The sequence below is a fragment of the Rhinatrema bivittatum genome, chromosome 3 (assembly GCF_901001135.1).
Source record: "Rhinatrema bivittatum chromosome 3, aRhiBiv1.1, whole genome shotgun sequence".
NCBI classification, from domain to species: domain Eukaryota; kingdom Metazoa; phylum Chordata; class Amphibia; order Gymnophiona; family Rhinatrematidae; genus Rhinatrema; species Rhinatrema bivittatum.
Window position 1 is genome coordinate 294,270,035 of NC_042617.1, and position 27,025 is coordinate 294,297,059.

At 44.8% G+C, this 27,025-nt stretch overlaps 1 protein-coding gene across 1 annotated transcript in view; it reads left to right on the forward strand.

Annotated features, from left to right (window-relative positions):
- LOC115088570 (transmembrane protease serine 12-like) overlaps positions 1–27,025 on the forward strand; it is a 147,688-nt gene that overhangs the window by 63,098 nt on the left and 57,565 nt on the right. The window contains exons 3-4 of the mRNA XM_029596828.1: positions 8,651–8,916; positions 26,080–26,222. Of these exons, the coding sequence (XP_029452688.1) occupies positions 8,651–8,916; positions 26,080–26,222 (409 nt within the window). The remainder of the gene's footprint in view (positions 1–8,650; positions 8,917–26,079; positions 26,223–27,025) is intronic.

Sequence of the window (27,025 nt, forward strand, 5' to 3'; positions counted from 1 at the left end):
TCTTGTCAAGGATACCATCAAACGGATCCACGCAGATCACCCAGGAAATCCTAGACCTTCTAGGGGAAGGCCTAAAGGAGGGGGTACTGTTATGGCCACCGGCTGCGGCTTCCCTCGACTGGCAGCCGCCACTCACCACCACGGTGCCGCTCCCCCGGGCTCGGGCACGCTGGCTGCGGCGGCCAGTCGCCACCAGATCTCCTCTTTGTGGCTGTCCCTGCCACTGCGCGGGTAGGCCTTTCCTCCAGGCTCCTCTGATGCACTGTTCGCTCCAGCGCGGGCCCCTCCCCCTCTGGGCTTCTCTTGGCTTGCGCGCACGTCTCTCTGCTGAATTTAAAGGGACCACAACAGGAAATTGCCACGGCCCCTCCTGCTGACGCCACCTATCCTTTTCCTATTTAAGGAAAGTTCTGGCTCTCAGACCTTGCCTTGGCTTCTTGCTTTCTAAGTCCTATATCCTGTTCCTCCACGGAGAATATCTCCTGCGCTTCTGACTTGTGATGTTATCCGAACCTGACTTAAGCTTGGAAACCACGACTTTGAGAACTGTTGCATGTCTCAACCTACACCTGGAACCTCGTTTACGAAGTCTGCCGCCTGTACCGACCTACTCCTGGAATCTCAATTACCCGAACTGCTGCCTGCCCCGATTCACACCTGGCAATCCTTCCATGAGTTCTGCGGCCTGTCCAGGCCCTTGTCCTTCTCTATGTTTCTGCCTTCTCACCATCTCTGGACCCATTCCTGGCATCCACCCAACACCGTCTCTTCTTCAGTCAGAGACCCTACGTAAGCCAATCTGGACGCGGTACCCAAGGGCTCAACCTGAGAGAAATGTGGGCTGGTAGTGGTGAAGCTCCAGCGGGGTCTCTGCTTCATCTCGGCCTGGCCTTCTGACGGTGGGGACCTGTAGGGGTTTCTCCCACAGGTGGCACCAACTCTACCTCGGGCAAGGGGTCCACTTTCCAGAATCATAACAATCTCGTTATCTACTTAGCTGGATAAGTGGCTTATCCAACTAAGTGGTGGCTGCTAAACAGAGCTGGATAAGTCACTACTTATTTGGCTAAGTAGCACTGAATATTTGCCTCATATATATTACCCTGCTGGCATTTTTTCTAACAATTACTGCACCAAAAACCTAAGAACATAAGAACATGCCATACTGGGTCAGACCAAGGGTCCATCAAGCCCAGCATCCTGTTTCCAACAGTGGCCAATCCAGGCCATAAGAACCTGGCAAGTACCCAAAAACTAAGTCTATTCCATGTTACCATTGCTAATGGCAGTGGCTATTCTCTAAGTGAACTTAATAGCAGGTAATAGACTTTTCCTCCAAGAACTTATCCAATCCTTTTTTAAACACAGCTATACTAACTGCACTAACCACATCCTCTGGCAACAAATTCCAGAGTTTAATTGTGCGTTGAATAAAAAAGAACTTTCTCCGATTAGTTTTAAATGTGCCCCATGCTAACTTCATGGAGTGCCCCCTAGTCTTTCTATTATCCGAAAGAGTAAATAATCAATTCACATCTACTCGTTTTAGACCTCTCATGATTTTAAACATCTCTATCATATCCCCCCTCAGCCGTCTCTTCTCCAAGCTGAAAAGCCCTAACCTCTTTAGTCTTTCCTCATAGGGGAGCTGTTCCATTCCCCTTATCATTTTGGTAGCCCTTCTCTGTACCTTCTCCATCGCAATTATATCTTTTTTGAGATGCGGCGACCAGAATTGTATTCAAGGTGCGGTCTCACCATGGAGCGATACAGAGGCATTATGATATTTTCTGTTTTATTCACCATGCCCTTTCTAATAATTCCCAACATTCTGTTTGCTTTTTTGACTGCTGCAGCACACTGAACCGACGATTTCAATGTGTTATCCACTATGACACCTAGGATCCATAAAGTCAAGAGGCCGCCAATGAAGAGTGGGTGACTCGCCAGAATGAGGGCTACTGCCTGGAGTCAATACCCTTATTAAATAAACATACACATGCTTACTGTGACTCCAACATCGCTCTAAGCTTCAACAGCAAGAGGAAATGTGGAAAAAAGGATTCGCACTCACAAAGAGGGGAGTAGCTGGCTTGTTACGGCGGTTACTACCCCAAATCAAATAAGTCTGATACTTCACTTTCAATGCATATACAGCATAGTTCTCTGATTCAACGGCAGGGGAGAAGAAAAACCGATACTTCACACATCCAGCAGAGCTCTCTGCTTCAACGGCAGGGGAGAAAATGAGGGTTCGCACTCACAAAACAGGGAGTAGCTGGCTTGTTAAGGCGGTTACTACCCCAAACCAAATGTGCCTGATACTTCACTTTCGATGCACATCCAGCATGGCTCTCTGCTTCAACAGCATGGGAGAAGACTGATACTTCACGCGTATCCAGCATAGCTCCCTGCTTCAACGGCAGGGAGAAGAAAAACAACCAATAAGGGCTGTATAACATAGGCTGGGTAAAACAAATAAGCATGGGTGTAGCTTGCTTATTGCGGCGGCTACTACCCCTAACTAATCAAGCTAGATTTTTTTATTTTATTTATTTATTTATTTTATTTAAATGCTTTTAAAATATACCGACATTCATAGGACATATCATGCCGGTTCACAATCACTTGGATGCAGCTCCATCACTGCTCTCTACATTAAAACTGGGGGTGGAAGGGAAATAGAACCAAGAGCTAAGAGAAACAGATAAGTATGAGAGAAAAAATGTGTGAAGCTTGCTGGGCAGACTGGATGGGCCATTTGGTCTTCTTCTGCCGTCATTTCTATGTTTCTATGTTTCTTGGGTGGTAGCACCTAATATGGAACCCAACATTGTGTAATTATAGCATGGGTGTTGTGTCCCGCGGCCGTGGCGCCCCACGACCGCGGGCCCTCTACCTGAGTCACGGCGTTCTCTCGCCGCGGGTGCCCCAGGGGAGGGCTCCGATTCGGGCCACCGTGCCCACGCAGCCTTCGGACCTGCTCGCTGCAGGGGAAGCCATTCTGCTTCCCCCTTCACAGCGTCTGATGACGTCTCCCCTCCATGGGGGAGATTCAAGATGGCTGCCACCATCCTTAGGCATGAGGCCACGCCTCCTCCAGTGATTTAAAGGGACCTAATCCCTTTAAATGGCTTCACCTGTCTTCTATCAGGCAGAGCAGAGGAAGTATATAAGACAGCTTCCTCTGCTCATCCAGTGACTTGGCAACGTCCCCTAGCGCTGTCTAGTCTGCTTGCTTCGGTGAGTCTTCAAGTCTTGGATCTTGTTCCTGTTCCATCTTGACGTTCCCGGTTCCTGACTTCGGATTGGCCTTCGGTGACTCTCTGGTGTGCGACTTCGGATTGGCAAGCGGTGATTCCCTGGCGTGTGACTTCGGACTGGCAAGTGGTGATCCTTCGGTGTACGACCTCGGACTGGTGAGCGACGAACCTCTGGCACCCGACCTAGGACTCCATCCAGAACACCATCTCCAAGGGCCCGCCTAAGGCCCAGCGGTCCGGGTCCCTACGGGCTCCTCCCGGGGGGACCACAGACTTCCAGTGGTGAAGACACAGCGCTTTATCTTGTCTCTTCATCGCCTCCGTGTTCGCCTCAGTCTCCAGTGCCAAGGGCCAGCTGGTCCTGCCTCCTGTTCTGCCTCGCCACCCGATGAGAGAGCCTACGGACCCTCCGAAAGGTATACCATCCTCTCGTCGGCCAAGGGTCCACAAGCCTGAGCATAACAATGGGTTATTTTTCCCTATATGCATCACCTTGCACTTATCCACATTAAATTTCATCTGCCATTTGGATGCCCAATTTTCCAGTCTCACAAGGTCTTCCTGCAATTTATCACAATCTGCTTGTGATTTAACTACTCTGAACAATTTTGTGTCATCTGCAAATTTGATTATCTCGCTCGTCGTATTTCTTTCTACATATCTTGAGCTAGCTGTGGTTTTGGTGTCTACTAATCTACTCATTGAATGCACCAATCCTTCCCTCCTAACCCTCTTCTAATTGTGGATGTCCATGTGTATTGCAGTCTGACAGACATCCTTAATTTTAGGAATTCCTCATCTATTGAAAGTGCATGTTATTAGAGAAAGTGAAATTGCTTTCCTGTAATTTGGATTCTCTAACAACAGTGCAGTAATTCACAGATTCATACAACCCATACTTTTCCCCTTGCAATTACACACTGAGTTTTCTCTTTGAGTTTTGCATAAGAGGAAATGGGGACTTAGAGCAATAGCTGGCAACATGGCTGCATGGTTGCTTGGCAACTAGTTCAAAAGTATCACATTTTCAAAACTGCCAGCTTGGGAAGCCGGTCTGATTGATTTCGTCAGACGACAATCATTGAATTGCAGTTATAGAACCGAAATACAGGTAAGCAGTTTTACTTTGTTGAGTATCAGGAACTTACCATGCAGGCCGATACAGTTAACCTGTCATTGGACGCGCGTTTTCCCTTACCCCTTATTCAGTAAGGGGCGGAAAACGCGCATCCAACCCGCCGAACCTAATAGCGCCCTCAACATGCAAATGCATGTTGATGGCCCTATTAGGTATGCCGGCGCGATTTAGTAAGTAAAATGTGCAGCCAAGCCGCACATTTTACTTTCAGAAATTAGCGCCTACCCAAAGGTAGGCGCTAATTTCTTCGGGCACCAGGAAAGTGCACAGAAAAGCAGTAAAAACTGCTTTTCTGTGCACCCTCCGACTTAATATCATGGCGATATTAAGTCGGAGGTCCCAAAGGGTAAAAAAAGTAAAAAAGAAAAAGAAAAAAAAAATTTGAATTCGGCCGCGGCTGTTGGGTCGAAAATCGGACGCTCAATTTTGCTGGCGTCCGGTTTCCGAGCCCGAGGCTGTCAGCGGGCTCAAGAACCGACGCCGGCAAAATTGAGCGTCGGCTGTCAAACCCGCTGACAGCCGGCGCTCCTTTTGCCCGTTTCTACCGCCGGGCCTAATTTAAATAGAGAATCGCGCGCACAGGCGCTCTCCCGCTCTCCCACGGACTTTACTGAATCAGCCCGATGGTTGGGATATGCTTGCCTCAGGGGTGATTAGTCTTTTGTATTATGAGGAATGTTGAGGGGAGGCACAGGACACAGCATGCTGGAAATTAATTACACTTCTAGAAATGTAGCTAGATTTACATGTCTAGGTAATTTTAATGCAACTTTGGAAATACTATAGTAATGAGCTTATTTGTCTATTTAAATTGGTGGCTTCATTAAACTGTAATTGCATTAGTTTTAAAGTGGCCATGTTAGCAGATGCATGTTACAGCAGGCATGCGTTAAGGCTTAGAGATCAATTTTCAAAAAATGCAGAACATCCAGTCTAGCTAGTTAGATTGTGGCTGGCTAGATTTAGGATAATTTTCAACTAAATCTAGGTGGTTGGGTTTGTGGCTGAAAATTATCCTGTCAATTTAGCAGACAAATCCAGCTGTTTAGGTTGAGCATTTAGCAGCTTACTGAAAATTTAAGTTCTGTTTAGGAGTTCAGCAATTTGTATTTATTTCTAAAATAAGCAGAAAGATAGAATGCTACATCTTACAGACTATTAGCCCTCTATACTTTGTAGATGATTTGTTGGTTTATTTATTTAGTGCTTTAGCAATGGTCATAATGGAGTCAATTTTCAAAGGGTTTACGTAATTAATACTGGGAATTATTTGGTTATACCGTTTCAAAATTTCCCCCACTAGCTGGTTACATTTTCTCTACTAAATTCACAAGGTGGCAAAATATAGTCAAGTAAAAAAAAAAAAGGCGATTCCATAGGCTTTCCTAGGATGGGCTTAAAACTTAGTTGTTTCATAAAACTTTTTCAGCACCAACCAGCTAAGTTTAGCTGGGCAACACCAATCACACAAATAGCAGTCATAAATTTAACAGGTCAAATTTTGGCTGGCTAGATTTCAGTGAATTTTCAGTCAAATACCTACCAATTAGCTTCAACTGAATATTTGGCTAAAAATAACCAACTATTATTAGCCAGTTATTTTTACTGCCCAGTGGGGTATTAAGGAAAAAAGTGTATTTCCTGGACTGGAACAGGGTTTGTTGGGTCTGGCGTTGGTGTGTTGTGCACTGAGCAACGAGATGGTTCAGAGCAAGCCAAATGTAATCTAAAGATAGCCTGCTATATGGCCCTGCCCTTGTGGATCCTGTTTGATCCTCAGGGGACTCAAAATAGTTCTAGGACACCTCCCAGGTATTCCCAGCATTTAGACGGTGTTGGCGAAGTGGACCCTTGGGCCGAGGGGGAGTTGGCGCTACCTGCGGGGAGGTCCAACTGAAGTTTCGCCAATCCCAGCCCACGTTCCTCTTAGGTTGAATCCTCGTGTGTCAGGGCAGGCTAGTCTTAGGAGTGGGTATCTGTGACAAATGGTAGCGATGCTATAGATGCAGGCCAGAGAAAGAGAAACCAGGTAGATATTAGGACCAAGAGGCAAGATCCAGATGGTAATGAGTGGCAGGCAGTCCCAGAGTGAGGCAATATCCAGCTGAAGGATGAGGTCCATGCGAGTGAATGGAGGATGGTTGTCCAGGCTGAGGTCTGTAGCAGGTGGTCCTGCTGAGAGATGAGGTCCAAGTAAGTGGACAGAGGATCATGATCCAGACTGAAGTCTGTGGCTGGCAGTTATGATCAGAGTCGTTATCCAGGCAGTAGTTGAGGCAGGCGGCTATGGTTAGACTCGGTATCCAGGCAATGGTCGGAGAAAGGTAGAAGTCAGAAACATCAGGTCCAGAGCCGAGGGTCAAACCAGGAAACCAAGAAGAAACACTGAAGGAGACGGAGGACACGGGGGGGATGCTGCAGGAATACACCAGGGAGACCACGCACAGGGAAGACAAGACCAGGAAGCTAGCACAGGAACGCAGGAACATGAAGACAAGGCACAGGAACCATTCCGTGTTCCTGGAACACAGGAACACGGAATGGCAACTAGCACTACCAAACAGTAGTGCTACCTATAGCCAAGGCACTGGAGTGAAGATTGGAGCCGGTTTATATAGACTGTATGGATGATGTCATCAGAGAGCACCATTCACTGATTCCCGCCACTGGCCCTTTAAGGGTGAGATAGATGGGCACGCACGCACCTAGGAAAGGGCTAGAGAAGGAGGCATTGGAAGCAGGCCCAAACCTCCAGCTTGTGAGAGGCTGGGGTCATCCATGCAAGACGGGAGGCAGCTGGGAGAACACAGCAGTCAGGCATGGCCTGAGAGCGGGGCCTGCTCTGGCATCGGGCGCTGGGCGAGGCAGCAGGTGAGTGCGGCAGCTAGTGGGGGATGCTGTAAGCTGGTAAGCACAACAGACTGTGGAGGCCAAAGAAAGGTGTGGGATCCCAGAGGAGACCCATGAGTTTTTGTTGCTGTTATGTGTTAATGTCATACTGAACTGTGAAGTTTGGAAGTTTTGCTCTATTTATTTACAAATAAAATAAATAAATACGTTTTGACTCTAATTGTGTATGAGCTGTTATTTTAAGTTTACCTGTAGTACATAAATCAGAAAGTGTTCTGTTGTTTGCATTCCTAATAAAACCTCTATTGCAATATAAATTCTGTGTGTATATGTATGCTGCAGAGGTCATCAGCCTGTCATGAGGTTGGGTGATAAGGTATTAACCTCCCCAAACTGTACAAGTTATCAGTCTCTGCCAAAAGGTCAAAAAGAGGCCATTCTCAACTCTGAGCTCAGATCCTACAGTTGGATCTGAGCCAAAAGGCAGAGCCAAAAGGTTGAGAAGTAGATGGACTTATGGTGCAGAACACCCAGGTCTGAGCTCTTCTGTTTATAAGGGCTGGTCAGTTTAGGAGCATTACAAACAAGCCAATTCAGTAAACTGCGCGGCAGAACCGGCACTCCGAGGCGAGCGCCTGCTCTCCCAACGAGCGCCCAGGCCCCTCTCCTGGGCGCGTGATTCAGTATTCAAATGAGGGCCCACGCTAATAAGGAGGCGCTAGGGTCAGTAGCGCATCCCTAGCGCCTCCTTATTGGCGGAAGCAGCGGCTGTCAGCGGGTTTGACAGCCGACGCTTAATTTTACCGGCGTCAGTTGTCGAACCCACTGACAGCCATGGGTTCGGAACACAGACGCCGGCAAAATTGAGCATCCGTTTCCTAACCCGCGGGCAGATTTTTTTTTTTTTTTTTAAGATTTTTTTTTTTTTTTTTTTTTTGGGGGGGCTTCCGACTTAATATCACTATGATATTAGGTCAGAGGATATACAGAAAGCAGTTTTTTCTGCTTTTCTGTACACTTGCCCGGTGCTGGCCGAAATTAATTCCTGCCTTTGGCAGGAGTTAATTTCTGAGAGTAAAATGTGCGGCTTGACCGCACATTTTGCTTTCTGTATTGAGCATGACTAATAGGTTCATCAACATGCATTTGCATGTGATGTGCGCTACTAGTTTCGGGGGGGTTTGGCCGCGTGTTTTCCACGAGCTATTACCCCTTACTGTATAAGGGGTAATAATAACGCGTCGAAAACGCGCGTCCAAATGGGGGCTAATGGTGTGCTCGGCCTGAGTGCACCATACTGAATTGGCCTGAAAGTTGTTAAACTGAGCTGGGGATTGATGCTAAATTGACAGCTAAAATATTTATCAATGCTTAATAACTTGAGTTTATTTTCTTCCAGGTTTCCAGAAAGGTGGAGAGCTATGTTTGGAACTAACAACTTACTGAGGCCAAGTATCTCAGTTCAAAGAAGAAGTATTAAAAGGATCATTATTAATTCAAAATTTTCAGCAGATAATATGGATAATGATATCACATTAGTTCAGCTTAGGAGCCCAGTTACTTACAGTGACTATATCCAGCCCATCTGCTTGCATGCCAACGTCTCAGAAGCCAACCTTAATTTAAAGTGCTTTGTAGCTGGCTGGGGAGCAACAAGATATAAAGGTAAATATTTGTGGTGCATTTTTTTGTACTTGGCATGATATTTATCTTCTATATAGTTTTACTTAGCACTTCATACTTTAAGGTCTCTATCAATATCTGGATTTTGAAAATCCACTCACTGGATTTTTGAGGCAGGCAAGATGGTCCTGGGAGCAAGAGGAAGCAGTATTTGGCCACAATCAGAGGCCAGGGAACAAGAAGATGTGTCTTAGACGTGAGGCAGCAGCATGCTTGTGGGGAGGAGAGGGAGGGGGAAAAGAGGAACATGAGAGGACTAGGTGAGAGGAAGAAATAAGGGACAGGAGAGAGGATTGTATCTGGATGGAGAGTGGCGTCGGAGGGAGGGTTGCACTGGAGTGGGGTGGAAGGTATGTGCTAACCCTCACCATTTACTTCTGCCATCCCTTTAAAACAAATAACTAGAGATTAGAAGGTGGGAGTATTTTGTTCCAGGAAAGTAAGTCCTGGAGGAACTTTTGAATGCTTGATCAGTGGAGGCTACACTGGCACAAACTTTTCTGGTGATTTTTATCATCAGGATCTACTTTCTGTTATGTCAGGCAGGTACAATAGAACCACACAAATATGTTACATGATGTCTTCTCATGCTGACACAAAGGATCTTGCCATAGCTTTTTAGGAAAGCTTTTAAGGAGTGCATGATGATTTCCTACAAATCACTGGACTGGTTTCTCCTTAGGTTTTATCTTTTCCATTGTCAGAGGATATCTTGCTGAATTGGTCCCATACTCATTTCAGGCCACCAGCATTTTTGTCTTTGTTCCTGCTCTTCTTGTTCTTCTGTGCATATCTGTTAGTCAGTTTTTCTTGTATGTCCCTTCCTAGTTGCCTTTGTAAAATTCTTGGTATTTTCAGAGAGCAATTTTCCAAGCATGTCTGCCCATGTAAAACAGGATTCTGAAAATTTGTTCAGCCTTTGTGCAGGTAAAAATACACATGGGGTAGATTTCATAAACTTGCGCACATGCGTACTTTTCTTCGTGCACCAGGCGTGAATAAGAGTATGCAGGATTTCAATAGATACGCGCATAGCCGCGCGTATCCATTAAACTCCGGGGTCGGCAGTCTGCGCGCGCCGAGCCGCGCATCCTGCCTCAGTTTCCTCCGAGGCTGCCCCGAAATCAGAGCGGACTCGGAGGGAACTTTCCTTCTGCCTCCCCCCACCTTCCCCTCCCTTCCCCTCCCTTCCCCTACCCCTCGAGGCAGACGTAACTTTGCGTGTGCCGGGCCAGCTGCCGTGCTCCATGTTCCGGTCCGGGAGCTGGTCCGGAGGCCGTGGCCACGCCCCCAGAATGCCCCCAGGCCTAAACCACACCCGCGGCGCCGCCCCTGGATGACGCACCGGCCGCGTCACGCCCCCCGACGCCCCCGATGATGCGCGGATCACGACACGCCCCCCCCCAGGAAAGCCCCGGGACTTACGCGCATCCCGGGGCTTTGCGCGCGCCGGAAGCCTATGCAACATAGGCTCGGCGCGCGCAGGGGGTGTTTGGGCCAGGTTTTCGGGGGGTACGCGCGTATCTTACGTGCGTACCCCTTTGAAAATCTGGCCCATGCTGTTTCACTGAGGGGAAAGGGGCATTCCCAAGAGCAGGAGGAAATCAGAAGTGTGAATATATACATAAAAATTTGATTTTAAAATCTCTGTGAATACTATTCCCTGCAGACCTAACCCAAACAAAAAGCAAGTGCAAAATCTATGGGTACTTTTCTTTTCATTTAGTTTTTTATTTAAGAATTAGATCAATATACCATTCTGAACAATCATAGTCAATAATCAAATAAAGGGAAAAGAACAACCAACAAAACTTTCCCCCCAATCCCTCCATACTCCCACCCTTCCCAGCTAAGCTTAGTCCTCCCAAGAGATTTTTTGAACCCATTCCTCTAATTTCTTCCATATATGAACAAATGAATTTGTTCCATACAAGAACAAATGAAGTAACTGTGAGTCTTTTAATAGCCATCAACTTTTCCATTTGGTATATATTTCAAAGCCTCTTGTATATCTTCAGTTGACTAGGTACTTCCAGCTTCCTCCAATGTGCAGCTATCTCATATCTTGCAGGCAACAATATTTGAACAATTATTTTATGTAAAGAATGCAGAAGGGAATAATTAGATGCATTTAGAAGAAAAATATTTGGATCCTATTCCACTTCAGTATGAGTAACATCTAAAATCAACTTTTGTACTTTTTTCCAAAAAGGAACAATAACATTACAGGACCACCAAATGTGTACTATCGTCCCAGTCTCCCCGTACCCTCTTCAACAAACATTTAGAGTGAATTATAAATCTTGTGTAATCTATACATGGTGTAATACTACCAATAATATATTTTAAAGGCTTTTTCAGTTAAATATGTAGAGAGATGTTGCCCACCTGAATTTCCTCCTAGTCTTCTTCATCTGTGTCACACTGTAGATCTAATTCCCAGTTCCTTTCAGGTGGCATAGATGGGCCCAACAGAGCTTAATAATGAAACCATTGGTAGTCCCAGATTCACAATAAAGCTGTTCCAAAACAGAGTAAGGCCTATGTAAAAACTGTTTGCCAACAGTGCTGGTCGCATAGTGCTTTATCTATAGAAAAGCAAAAAATCTGAGCTCACCAAATTATATTTTTCTTTCAAAACAGCAAAATCCATCAAGTTGTGCTCCCCTTTAAGTTGAGCAATTCTGTTCAAGCCCAGCTCTTTCCTGAGAGAGAACTTCCCTTCCCCCTAGCTTGACCTTCCCACCCCTTCCCCTAACCTTTCCCCCCCAGCCCTACTCTAACCCCCCCCCCCAAAGGTTTATCCTACCTTTCGCGCGTGCCAGCAGGCTGCCGGCACACGATCATTTGACACAGCGGCAATGGCCACTGTGTTGCAAGCCTCTGGCCCCGCCCCAGCCCCGCCCCTTTTTGCAAGCCCCGGGACTTACACACATCCTGGGGCTTTACGTGCAAAACCAGGCCTTTTTAAAATAGGATTTACGTGTGTAACCTTTTGAAAATCCAGCCCTAAGGATTTTTCCCATAGACACAAAATGGGAGAAAAGCCATAATGAATCTGGCCCTAAGTTAGCCGGCTAACTTTGAAATTAGTTAGCCAGATAATTTAATCAGATAATTCAATTTCTCCCAGTTATGCTCTGGAACATCCCTAACTTAGCCAGCTAAATTCTTGTGGCTAACTTGTTAATCAATAGAATTTAGCTGGATAAGAATTCAAATCTTCATTTAGCTGATTAACTTATGACTTCTTTGGTGTTCAATGCTAGATCTATTGTCTTTGGCCTGCAATGAGCTACAGACATACTCATAAAGCAGCACAACCATATATTCATTTATCACCACAGGACCAGATGTTACATCAAAAAAGATGATCTTCAATCCTATTTCAAATTATATTTTTATATTGAATTTATAAAAAGACTCCTTTTGTATGCCAATACTGATCTCAAAGTCCTATAGTCCAACACGCCAATCCATTTCGGTCTGTTTTAGTGAAATAAATTCAGTGGCCATCTGTAGATGTTCTTATATACCACACCATTTTTAGACCAGCAGTGATTTGGAACTTCAGTGCCTGCTTCAGAGGTCACACCATCATAGCTGAAAGAAAGTGTGGTAACTTGGGCGATAGCGACTTGGGAAAGAGCCAGGAGGAATAAACATAGAAATAACATCAGAAAAGGACCAAATGATCCATCCAGTCTGCCCAGCAAGCTTCTTAAGGTACTATGCCACTCTGTGCAGGTTACTCCCATGTTTCCCATAAGGGTAGTAACTGCCACTCTGTGCAGTTATCCCCAAGCCTTATGATAACCCATAAAAGTTGCAGCTAGTAACATTTTTTACTAGGTGATGAGTTTTCTTAAATTCAGACAGTGCTGCTTGATGTGCTTTGATTATGGACTTGGCCATAGAAGCAGTCCTGTACTTTTTCCCTTATTTTGCATAGAAGTCAGGGCCTCCTTGGTTGTTATCTGAATCCAATTCCCCTTTTCCCCTGCCCTTGAAGTGGGGAGCAATGTTTCAGTTGCATTAAAAGCATCAAGGCTTATTGGCTAAGGTTAGTAATCTCCATGCCTTCTGCTAAGGGTAGTAACTGCTGCACCAGCAAGTTACTCCATTCACACTTTCTTCATTTCCGTTAGAACTTGGCCATAGAAGCAGTCCTGTACTTTTCCTCTTATGTCTGCTTATCAGAATCCCAGTCCGTGAATCCAATTCCTCTTTCCCCTCCTGCCATCTAAGCAGGGAGCAATGTTGCAATTGCATTAAAAGCATCAAGGCATACTGGTTAAGAGTAGTAATCTCCATGCCTAAGGAGGCAGACTCTGGCTGTTTCCTTCTGTGCAATTTTATTTACAGCGCAAAACCAAAACAGAAAGTAAATGCAGCTCACCTTGGAGTTCTGATACAAAACACAATCAAACATAGCAGGTTTTCGCATAGGCTAGATTTCTGCCTGCTCCTCGGGACCTATCTAACCCTTCTGGGCCCTGCCTTCTTATGCTAGGCTGAAGGGATCCTCTCTGGGCCCATAATCACTTGCGGGTCTGATCCTAAGAGGACTGGGCTAGATAGATGTGGCCAGTCCCTTAAGGTGGGTTGAGGGAGTTTCCTGTACACTCCCTCACATACCCTCCCCCTCAACTCACTTTTATTCAGGTGAGCATCTGCCTGTATCAGTGACACCTCTCTGGATAGGAAATCCGCATTGGTGTTTTCCTTTCCTGCTCTATGTTCTATTTTAAATTGAAGAACTGTAAGGCCAGGAACCATCTCATCACTCTCGTATTGGACTCCTTATTTCTATTTATCCATTGGAGTGGTTGGTGGTCCTCTACAAGCGTGAATTGCCATCCCAGCAGGTAGCAGTACAAGGCCTCTAAGGCCCACTTGACTGCCAAGGCCTCCTTCTTGACTGTTGAGTAATGCCTTTCCCAAGACATTAGCTTCTGGCCTATGTATGACACAGAATGTTCATGGACCCAAAAAGCAACAGGGTAGGTGATCCAGTAGAGCCGTAAGGAAGTAACAAAGTGGTGGATGCCACAAGAAGTCTTTCTCAAATTTTTATTGAAGGAGACGTAAAATATCATATGCAAGTGCCCGACTCTGGCCGAGTTTCGCCACCAGCGGTGGCTGCCTCAGGGGTATTAAACAGACTTTGGAAAACATGTACGGGCAGTGGTGCCCCTGCCTCTCATTCACTCCCAAATGCACTGATATTCATGTGCCGATATTATTGAATGCGCTTGCGGTGGCAAGCGTCAGCGGCAACACGTCTATCCCGTATTCACTCAAGCAAAAAAAAAAATACGGGATAGACATGTTGCCGCTGACGCTTGCCACCGCAAGCGCATTCAATAATATCGGCACATGAATATCAGTGCATTTGGGAGTGAATGAGAGGCAGGGGCACCACTGCCCGTACATGTTTTCCAAAGTCTGTTTAATACCCCTGAGGCAGCCACCGCTGGTGGCGAAACTCGGCCAGAGTCGGGCATTTTACGTCTCCTTCAATAAAAATTTGAGAAAGACTTCTTGTGGCATCCACCACTTTGTTACTTCCTTTCAGAATGTTCATGGCCAATCTTCTTTTAAATTAAGATTTCTCCCAAGCCTACTTCTGTGGCATAGGTCTGCACTGTGAAAGGTTCGATGAAGACTGGACTTATCAGGACCGGTTTAGAGCATATCGCCTCTTTCAGAACCTGGAAAATCTTCTCTGTTTCAGCTGACCACTGGACCTTCTTGGGTTCTTTCTTCAACAATAGCCTTCTGAGAGGCTCCGCCTTCTCTGAGTAATTGGGGTTAAATCTTCCATAGTACCCCATGAGGTCTAGGAACACTCTCACTTTTGCATGTTTGCGGGACTGGCACCTGGTGATTGCCTTGATCTTCCAGATCTGTGGATGGACCTTGCCCTTCCCTAGGGTGTAGCCAAAATACTAGACTTCTTGCCCTCCTAGCTAGCACTTCTTTGGGTTGACTGTCAGTCCTGCTGTCCTCAGGTTAACATGGCTTGGAGTTAGCTTAGTTAATCCAGTTTGGGCTGTTCACTACGATGTCATCCAATTAGGCAGATATATACCCTTAATGTGGGCAGAGCAGGTGGTCAAGCAAACACTGAAACATTGCGGGGGCACCATGGAGTCCAAAAGGGAGCATGATGAATTGGAAAAGTCACCCTGGTGTCAAGAATGCAGTCTTTTCCTTTGCCGCTGGTGTGAGAGGCACCAACCAATACCCAGATGCTCAATCAGCTCATCCACTCAAGGCATCAGGTATGTGTCAAGTTCTGAGACCTCATTGACCTTTTTAAAGTCAATGCAGAACCTTATGCTCCCATCTGGCTTTGGCACTAACAATATGATTGAGGACCAAACACTCTAAACTGGAGCATCTTCTTCACTTAGGTCTCAATGATGCAGTGTCTGGCCTTGGGAATCCAACAGTGTCATTTCTATACCACAACCTCTGGAGTTGTAATGATGTAATGCTGCACCATATGGGTATGACCAGGTAGTTTCGAGAAGATCTCCTTATTTTACTCTACCAGCTGTGGTATTTAGCTGCTCTCCGAAAGGAATCTGGGCTTGGGCCACATCAGATTTGACCTCTGGACCAAATTCTCCTCCTTGCATCACTCTGCACTCCTGTGCCACCCACGTCTTCAGAAGGTTTATGTGGTAGATTTGACTTTTCTTTTGTTTATATGGCTGGGCTATTTTGTAATCCATGGGCCCTGTTTTCTCCAAAACCTCATAGTCTCCTTGCCAACAGGCTAACAACTTGCTTTCCAAAGATGGAAGGAGGATAAGGATGCGGTCCTCTAGCTGGAATATTCTTTGGACCGTGAGGCGATTCTAAGCTCTGGCTTGGGTAGCTTGATCCTTCTCTAGGCATAGGCAGGCCATCTCCCCAGCCTTTTTTAGGCAACCCTGCACTCGGGATACATAATCAACGAGGTTCTGCCTAGGGTTCCCTTTGTCTTCCCAAGTATCGCGAACTATGTCCAAGATTCCTCTTGGTCTCCTTCCATGCAGTAACTCAAAAGGGGAAAACCCCATTGAGCTCTGTGGCACTTTATAGATTGCAAACAGCATGTATGGTAGTAATGCATCCCAGTTCTTACCGTCTTAATCTATAAATCTCCTCAGCATTTGATTGAGCATCTGATTGAAGCACTTCACAAGGCCATCAGCCTGTGATGATACACCGAGGTAAGCAAAGTTTTTACCTTAACAAGGTGCAGAATTGTTTCATTACCTTGGACACAAACAGGGTTTTCTGATCCATCAGGATCTCCTTGGGTAGCCAAGTCATGAAAAAACCTCCATTAGGGTGGCCACCACTGTTGTGTCTTCATATTCCATATCAGTACTGCCACCGGATATCTTGTAGCATAGTCTAGAAGGATGAGGTTGTAGTTATTTCCTCAAGAAAATCTCTCTAGTAGCCCCACAAGGTCCATGTTTACCCTTTCAAAAGGGGTCTCAATTATGGGCTTTGGTATGAGAGGTGCCGCCCATATGCCAGCAGGCTTTGTGATTAGGCAGGTAGGGCAGGACCAGCAATATTTTATCTCGAGTCTGTGTGCTAGTTATATATACTGGCAATATGGTTTGGGAATTAGGCTTTTTATCAATTCCTCCTCCACACTTCCCTTTGTGACTTGGTAAAGTAGGTCCCCTTTCATTAAGACATAACGAGGAATAGGGTCTGTAACCTGCACACCAGGGATTAGCTTTCCATCCATCCTCTGTATATGCTCCCAACCCACTGAAAAAACTCATCCTCCCTCTGGGCCCATCTGAGTGAGAAAAGGGGGGTGACCCAGGGAGCTTCAAAGGAGCCAGAAATGACATGCTGAGTGGGTTGCTGCTCTTCCCCTGACTTCGACCCTTCCTCCACAGTTGCCTCTAAATTTGCAACATAAGTGTGTTTGTCCTGTCGACGTTGCCTCCGGGACTTAGGAATCTTCGAGTCTTTATGATCAGGTCTGGGTATCTGCTCCCTGGGGCCTGTTTAACCCTTCTGGGCCTTGCCATATGCTATGGTTAGGGGGTTCCTCTCTGGGCCCAGAATCCCTTGCGGGCCTGATATTTAAGGAGGACTGGACTAGATAGTTGTGGTTGGTCCCTTAAGGTGGGTTGAGGGAGTTTCCTATAGACTCCCTCACAGAAAGCATGTCCATGCATTATGAACAGTTCATTACTCATTGTACCAATAAGATACTTTCTCCATTGACAAGCAGGGCAGAATTATCCATGACATGTGGGTGATGTCATCTGATGGCGCCAATTGGACCCTTTTATCTTAGCTCACAAAACATTTGCTTTACTGAGCATGTGTGGAATTTCTCATGCGGGCATTGCCTCATAATCTCCTCAGTCTTTTTCAACCAAGCATCAGCATGGATGCATATCATGTCTGTCTGCTTTTTTTTTATTGATATCTTTAGTTATCTTCATTCTTTTAAAATTCTTAAGTATCAATAAGCCCTTCATGAGCATCGCTACTCTACAGTGCTAGCAGTGCAACCAGCACCAAAAAAGCATCGTCTTGATGTTGTCAATGCAGCCAACATACCATTCATCAGCACATCAAGTCCCAGCACCATCAATATATATACCACCAACGCATCACTCACCAGGGCTGTCAATGCTTCCAACTAAGGAGCACATGATTCTTCAAGCCCTGGAGCATCAAGTCTCAATGCTATTGATGCTCCCTTCCTCAATACGTCATTCAACATCGCAAGTCATAGAGATCCTGATGCAACTTTTCACAAAATCACCAGTTCCTTCCATACATTTAGAAAGATTTTCAGGGTCAGAAGGAGATACTTTTCACGTATCTCTGCCAATTTCTAGGGCAATATCCCCATCTAAGTTACTGGAGCAAGGTCTATGTCTAGACACACCACAATTCATTTGCTCCATGGTGCCTATAATTTCTAACCAGCCCCCAGGACAAATTTTACAAAGTCCAGAGGATATGCAAGAGGGTTCCTTCCTAGTTTCTGAAAAGGCTGTTTCAAACCCCAGCCTGAGGACATGTCAGCTGTTAGACCAAGTGGCAGAGTGAGTGAAAACTTTCTTTACCTCTCTGGAGGCTAAGGACAAGAAGGGCACTATTCAACCTCTTCTTTTCAGGATATTAGATTTACTCCTGCAAGGAAGAGCCCCAGTTACCTCTGACCAAATGGGTATAATATCAGAACCCCCATAAGGTAATTCTAGACATCAGCACTCATTTGCAGCAGAGTCCAGGCAATCGGAAGATGTTCACTAGTTATACATCCCTCTGAGATGATCAAAGACCCCTTCTCAGTTGCCCACATCATTATTGGGATCTTGGATTAGTGTCCCCTATAGGATCTGAGGAGGGCTCAATGGAAATCCCCTCCAATCCTCTACCTGAGCCTCCAAAACACTCATCTCCGCCTGAAGACCTCTAATACTAAAGGTTTCTGAAAAGTTGAGTAAGGCTCTTAAAGTTTACATCTGTAAGGACAAGAATCCTCACACAGAGGGTCTTCAGCCTTCTACAGATTCTAGATACCTTGGCAGAACTGGCAACCATACCAATTTATGCTATCCTGCAAGAATTACAAACCAGAATGTGGGAGAATCCAATTTCTTGTTCCATAATTGCCAGGAAATAGACCTAGAGTACAGAAGACTCCAGATTTTGGAGCATTGCAGCTTCCTCATCAATCTGTTGTGGTGGAGTCAGTACTAAAAAGGGCAAAGAAAACAAAAATATTTTCAAACATTCCACCAGGAATGCCCGGGAGATCATATTTTCAGAGACAAACTCAGAAAATAGTTGCTTAGATTGAGGAGCAACATGCATCAATCCAATCATTCTCAACCAGCTCAGAACAGTAGTCCACTTCAAGGCAACCCTACTTCACTTTTAAGTGCTCGCATTTTCAGAGATGCCCCTTCTGGCAATTCCAGCTTGATCAACTTCCACCTCTGCTTCCACAGCAACAATAGCTTCCAGCTCGAAACTGATAGCATGAAATATGCCAACCAAAAGTGACACAGGAAGTCCATCCCAAACCTGTATCAAGTTTTTGACCATTCTCCAAACCCAGCACTCATTTTCTACCATTTACCTCTACCTGAGGAATGGTGCAAGATCACAAAAGATTGCTGGGTTCTCAAGATTGTAGTCTGGTTACTGCTTGTGTTTCTCCTGTCTTCCACTCAGCCTTCATTCTGGATCCATCTTACTCAGTGCGGCTCCACCTGGAGGCAGAGTTGCTCCTCATACAGTAGGTGATAGAATTTGTCCTGCCCTAACAACATGGCAAGAGTTTCTACTTCTGCTATTTTCTTATCCCCAAGAAATCTGAGAGATTGAAACCCATCCTGGATTTAAGAAGTCTGATTAAGGATCTAGTTTGCGAGATCCACACAATTCAGCCCTTCATCCAGGCAGCGGAGTGCTGTGTCCCCTGAATCTGAAGGACGCCTATGCTTACATACCCATCCATACCTCCCACTGGCACTATCTATGCTTTGTGGTGGAATCCTCTCACTACCAGTACCGGGTGCTCTCTTTCAGTGGCACCAAATTACAAAATGCCTGGCTGTGGTAGCTGTGCATCTGATTGTTAAAGCATTTGCATCTTCTCTAACCTAGACAAATGGATAGTGATCTCAACTTCCCAGAAAGGAGTGCAGAAATCAATCCAACTCCTACAATCACTAGGGTTCCTAATAAATTTAGAAAAGTTGACCCTAATTGCATCTCAGAAAATCATATTGTCACGGTTTTACCTGTTTCACAAGCTCTCTGTGCCCTGGTTCAGCCTTTTGTGAAGCCTTCCCTCCACTAGGGGTCCTCAGTGAGCCTCACCTCCAACCCTGCCAAGCTCTTCCTCACTGCACATACCACACCCAAGCTCCAGCCCCATTTAACTCTGCCTTGCCAGAATCTCAGTGACTCTTCATGGAGTCACCCTTGGCTCTTTGACCTGGCTGCTCATACCTTGCTCCATGCCTTGTGGCCTCTGGGCCTTCTCTTTCCTTACACCTTGTCTTGTGGCCTATCTAGGCCTCTCCTTGCCTTGTGGCCTCCAGGCCTTCTGATACCTTGCACCTTGTTCTATGGCCTACTCAGGCTTTACCTTGCTAGTGGCCTCAGGGCCCACTCTTATATTGTTCCTTGCTCTGTGGCCTACTCAGGCCTTACCCTGTCTTGTGGCCTCTGGGTGTTATGCTTAGCAGCCTATGGGCCTTCTGAACTGCTGCATTTGGGCCTCAGTGTTCTTTATTCTGAGTTGTCCTTGTCTGCTCTTTTCCTTGTCTACCTTGTCTAGTCCTGCCCTTGTCTGCCTTTTTCAGCCCTGTCCTTGTCTGGTCTTATTGTGCCCTGCCCAATCCAGTCCCTAGTCTTCAGTCCTAGTCCCTGTTCATTGTCCTGCCCAAGCCTGTGTCTGTATCCAGTCCCAGTCCCTGCTCAGTATCCTGCCCAGTGTACGTCTGTATCCAGTTTCAGCCTGAGCCGGTCCAGCCTCATCCAACCTTGCCCAGCCTTTACTGCCTGTCCAACCCCTGTCCAACCTGCCTAGCCTACACCATGATGTTCTGCCGCTGAAGCCAAGTCCTACTGGCTTCCAGAACCCAAGGGCTCAACCTGTGAGGGAGGGGGCTGGCTAGGCAGAAGATAAACCCCGGTCCAGCCCTGTGATCCTGCCCTGCTCCTGAAGGGGGTGTTCCCCAACCCCAGCCAGCTTGATATATATTTAGTGGGGTATGGATAGACTTTCTACAGGAGAGAGTGTTTCATCTGACATATCGAGTAAGCACTCTCAGGTCCCTTGCTTATTGCCTGCCAAACACAAATCAGACAACAGCTAGGGAACTACTAGTCATTCTGGACCACACGATAGCAGCAGTTAATGTAGTATCCCTAACATGTCTCCATATGCGATTCCTGCAATGAGGCCTCCACTCCCAATAGAACTAGTTAACTCAGTCCTTGATGACTTTGATGAATGTCATGCAGGAAATGAAGCAAGAACATTGATGGTTAACCTCTACATCCTTCCAGAGGGAGCATCACTCTGTCCATGTCCTCATCAGGTGACATTAGCTACAGATGCTTCCACCAAGGGATGGGGAGCCCACATGGGTCCCTTCTGAACCCAAGAAATTTGCTTGTTGGCAGAAAGGCCGTTTCAGATCAACCTTTTAGAACTGCAAGCGATTAGACATGCCTTAATGACTTTTTTGCATCTCCTTGAGAGAAAGAGCATTCTTATTCAAACCAACAATTGAGTAACCATGTCCTGTTTCAATAAACAAGGAGGTACAGGGCCATGGACTCCCTGCCAAGAGGAATTAAGGATATGGGAATGGGCATGCAGTCATCAAGTGGTTCATCAAGCAATCTACCTCCTGGGAGTGACCAACACATAGCAGATTGTCTCAGCAGGGTATTTCGTCCACATGAATGGTCCCTGCAACAGTCAACAATCTACAGACTGTTCAGTCTTTGGGGACATTCATCAATCAACTCTTGTGTTGGAAGATATTAATCAATGGTCAGAATTCAATGAGATTTCGGAACTAGAAATCTAAACCATGCTAAAAAGAATTAAGCCCGCCCCACATGCCGTTGACACTATAGCAACCATAGAAATAAAAAAAATAGTCAACACAGTATCCCCGACACTAACAAAGATTATCAATCTATCCTTGACAGAAGCAAACATGCCAGACTCACTAAAAGGGCAATTGTAAACCAATTTTAAAGAAAAAAAACAGTGATCCAAACATTCTGAACAATTATAGGCCAGTATCAAACTTACCACTAATCGCAGAATTAATAGAAAAATCCATACAAAAACAGCTCGCTGAACATATAGGGGCAGATTTTAAATACTTGCGCGTATCTTATAAAATCCGGGGTCGGTGCGCGCAAAGGGGTGCACATTTGTGCAACCTGCGTGCGCCAAGCCCAGCGCGCGCTGCCTGTTCCCCCCGAGGCCGCTCCGATTTCGGAGCGGCCTCGGAGGGAACTTTCCTTCACCCTCCCCCCACCTTCCCCTCCCTTCCCCTACCTTATCCACCCCCCCGGCCCTATCTAAACCCCCCCTTAACTTTGCGCGCATCGGCCGGCTGCCCCGCTCCGTGGTCTGGTCCCGGGGGCTGTTCCGGAGGCCGCAGCCACGCCCACGGAACACCCCTGGGCCAAAACCACGCCCACGTTGCCGCCCCCGAAACGCCACGTCATCCCACCACGCCCCCCGACAGGAAGCCCCGGGACTTACGCGCGTCCCAGGGCTCTGCGCACGCCGGCGGCCTATGCAAAATAGGCACGCGGGGGTTTTAAAATCCGCCCCTTAGAGAATAACAATATCCTATATCCATCACAACATGGCTTTCGCAAAAACTACAGTACTGAAACGCTACTGCTTGCCCTAACAGATAACATCATGAGAGGCTTTGACAGCGGGAAGCGGTACATCCTAATGATGCTTGACCTATCAGCAGCATTTGATACTGTAAATCACAACATCCTACTAAATAGATTAGAAGAAATAGGCTTAAGTAATAAAACAATCAAATGGTTCCAATCATACCTAGACAACAGATACTACCAAGTGCAGATAAAAAATGTATTGTCAAATAAAATAAAACTTCAAACTGGAGTCCCACAGGGATCGATTTTATCAGCCACCCTATTCAACATATACCTACTACCACTTTGTCACCTTCTAGCTGGTCTAAACATCTCACACTACATTTATGCTGATGATATCCAAATAATCTTACCCATTGATGATACAATCGAAAAGACCCTGAACATAGCTAATATGTATCTGGATATCATCAAACAATTACTGAACAAGATGGAACTAGTGATTAACATAGAGAAAACAGAATTCCTACTCTTGGAACGCAAAAACATTGAAATCATCCAAAACCCTATCACACTCAAAAACAACCAAAAAATTGAACTAACTGAGAAAGTGAGAAACCTCGGAGTAATAATTGACACAGAACTGAACCTAAAACAACCCATATCATTAAAAGTAAGGGAAGGATATGCCAAACTCATGAACCTCAGAAGACTAAAACCTCTACTGACAACAAGTAACTTCCGTTTAGTGTTACAAGCTCTTGTCTTCGCAAGCACAGATTACTGTAATGCCCTCCTACTTGGTTTACCATACACAACAATTAGACCACTCCAAATAATGCAGAACACGGCCGCCAGAATTCTGACTGGTAAAAGTAAAAAAGACCACATCTCGGAAACCCTGATGGAATTACACTGGCTACCCATTGAGCAAAGAATACAGTATAAAACCCTTTGTACAATACATAAGCTAATACATAATGAAAATGCTGATTGGCTGAATACAGCCCTCCACATACATGTCCCTAACAGAAACCTGAGATCAGCTAATAAAGCTTTACTGTCCATCCCCTCAATCAAAACAGCCAAACTAACCCAAGTAAGGGAAAGAGCGCTCTCCTTAGCAGGTCCTATGCTATGGAACTCCATGCCCGTCGAGATCCGCTTAAAAAGAGACATCAAAACCTTCAGAAAACATTTAAAAACATGGTTATTCAAACAGGCATACAACAAAGAGAAAGGAGAGTAGAACACTGGGAAAAAGAAAAGCGATTGGCAGCACACCCTAAACACACTACCCAAATCAACACGGGTACATATTCTATTTTAATCTTTAATCTCAAATGTCTAGAATAAGATGACATAGATTCTCTTTTATTCCCGCTCAAAATAAACGGACATAACATAACACATCCAATTATGAGTTTTTATAACTACTTTGTTACCGTAAAGTCTTGGCACATGTATAATGATAGAATTCATAATCTGTTCCAATATTAATATTTGTGCCTTATTGTAAACCGTTATGATGGTACCTAACTTAGTGACGGTATAGAAAAGTTTTTAAATAAATAAATAAATAAAATGGTAAAATTTAAAGATTTTGTTATATTCTTTCCAGCAAACTCAGATCAGCTCAGAGCACTTTTCTCCTAAAATGGAATGGAGATCTCATGTATACTTTTCCACTGATTCTGCTACTTGCCAAGCCAATAGAAAAGTGCTCAAAGACTGAGCCCGTCTGGTACTTATTGTACCAGTCTGGCCCAGGCAAGAGTGGTTTTTGTACCTAGTACAACCATCCATCAGCCCTCCCATCCCTCTAGGGGCCAATCCTTCCTTGTTAACTCAAGAAGAAGGATGTCTATATCATACAAGCCTTCCTACTCTCAACTTGACCATCTGAATGTTCAGTACTCATTGATCAGCCCATTTTTTTTACTCAAAGAAGTTGAGGACATAAGAGTGTCTGCCAAAAAACCCTCAATTAGGAGAGCTTACAACTTTTATTTATTTATAATATTTGTATTCTGCCTATAATAAACAAGTAATGCTTGGCAGTTCTCCTGCTGGTGTCAACAAAGATCCTTGGACCTGTTCACAAGTGAGCCACAAGATCTTCTCTCTTTCTTCCTTGGGTCTCAGTACCTCATCAGTGAGAGTATATCTCAGTGCCAAAGCACTTTACCATATTCACATTGAAGGCAGACTAATCTCTACTCATCCTTTGGTATTGAAGTTCATAAAAGGCTTATGACATACTAAAGCTCCAGTTGTCAAACAACCTGTTCAATTGGATTTCAGGATGGTTCTGCAACAATTTATGGAGCCACTTTGTGAACGACTGGAGTCGGCTTCTCTCAAATTTCTCACATGGAAAGTATTATTCCTTGTTATAGTCACGTCAGTCAAAAGTGTCAATGAACTTCAGATTTTTGTTTATTTCTCTCCTTATAGAGTGATGTTTTGCACCAACCCAAAGTTTCTACCAAAGGTGATCTCAGTTTTCCATATTAAGCCATCGTGTTACCTACATTCTTCCTAAGGCCACACACATATGAAGGTGAAAAGACCCTTCATTCCTTAGACTGTAAATGTTTGCATGTTATAAAATCGGCGTGTCCATGTGCGCACACCGGGAACCATGCACACATGGATGCACGTGCGCTTCTTTTAAAATCGACCCCCAAATGTTTTGTATTCTCTTTAATACAAATAAGGGCATTGAAATGCTGAATGAAATTGTAACGTAGCCCAATATTTTCTAATATTTCACTGAACTAAATTTAAGGTGAGTAAGGTAAAACATACTAAAATGAGTATCAGACTCCCCATTAATTGGTTATAATAATAAATCTCTATTTGTCCACCTTACTCTATTATAGGCATGTCTCACTTTCTTACGTGGGTACCCTCTCTCTCATAAAATCTGTTAACTATTTCACTCACCCTCTTTTTAAATTTGGTGATTGAAGAACTAGATACTTCAATGGTGCCAGGGACTGGTGCGTCAATGGCACTAGTGCCAGATACTTCAGCTGTATTGACAATGCCTCCAGCTCAGACGGGATTATAAACGCCTAGAATTTTAAAACAATGAAGATACCAAAAGATATCAATTAAGAAAAAAAGAAAGAGATAGGATACATGTCCATGCTACTTCATGGATGAAAAAACACTAAGGGCTCACAAGGGAATTCCTGTACATGCTCACTCAGTACAGCAAAAGCTCTATGAGTTGAGAGAGAAGGGCCTGTTCATTGCCATCAGATGATGTCACCCACATTTATGGATAATTCAGCCCTGCATGTTGATGGAGAAAGTCTCTGCTGGTGTAAAAAGGGTGTTATATTTAACAATATTTTCAGATAGCCACTTAATTTATTTCACTACAATGGATGGACTTGGATTGGCATGTTGTACTATAGGGCATTGAGATAAGCATTTGCATACGAAAGAAGCTTTTTTTAAAACGCAATGATAAAATATAATTTAATTTTAAAGTAGGATCGAAGAAGATCTTTTTTGATGTAACATCGGGACCTGCAGTGGTTAATGATTATACAGTCATGCTGCTCATTTCGGGCAAAAGTCAACAGATTTTGCTTTGAACACCTAATATTCTGGATACCACTAATAGGAAGTGGTAAGGTGGCATTTTTTTTTCATTTTTGTAGTATATTCTGTAGCTAATGTCAATAAATTTGTCAAATAGTGATAGCTGAAATGTTTCATCTACAAAATGTTCTATTGTAGGTCGTACAACAAATATATTACGTGACGCTGAAGTGAAAATTCTTCCATCCAATCTTTGTAACAAGTCAGGATGGTACGGTGGATTACTTACCTCGAATATGATTTGTGCTGGTTATGAAAGCGGAGGCATAGATTCTTGTCAGGTAATAAAGAAAAGTTATTGATGCCTAGTGCCTTGGCTCTAATTAAGGTGCCAATAGAGCCAGTCATTGAAATCCATACCCTGGCACTTGGTATGACAGCATAGGTGAAAAGGATGGCTCAATGCTGTATGGCAGAGACTCATAGTGACTATTGTACCCTTTTAAGAGTTTGAGATATTTGTGTACCCCGCAAGATCATAAAATACAAAATTAAAGCAATTACTATATTTATATTTCAGCGTGATTTCCAGGCTTGTTTTTCAATTGGCATTTAAATGCCAAATAATACACAAACCGTATCTAGCAATAAATGACATCTGTGCTGCAGAACTGATTTTCTCTTTTGACAACCAGGATTAAATCCCTTATTAAGTAGTGGGAGGACATCATCAGTCAGCACCAATAAGGCTCCATCTCTCAGAACCTAGAAATCTTTTTGAACATATATGGGAGTTCCCACACATGATCGCTGCCTCATGAGCTCTTCAGTCTTTTTTTGTCTGAGCTACTGCATGGATACATTCCAGCCTCTGTCTTAATTTTTTCATGTGTTTCACATTTTGCTCAAATTTGCAATTTCTTTTTTCTTTGATGCCTTGGCTGCCCCTCATAAAGAACTTTTCATTTCTGTAAAAAAAAAGAAAAGTTTAAAGTGGAAAAACCGAAGGCGAAGAGTGTGGCTTCGGTATGTGTAGCACAGACTCCCAAACAGTGTTACTACTGCCTGGGACCAGACTGCAGTGCTTCAGATTGCTCCAGTTGTGGCAGGATGGCTCCATAGCACGTCAAACCTGTGCCTGGAA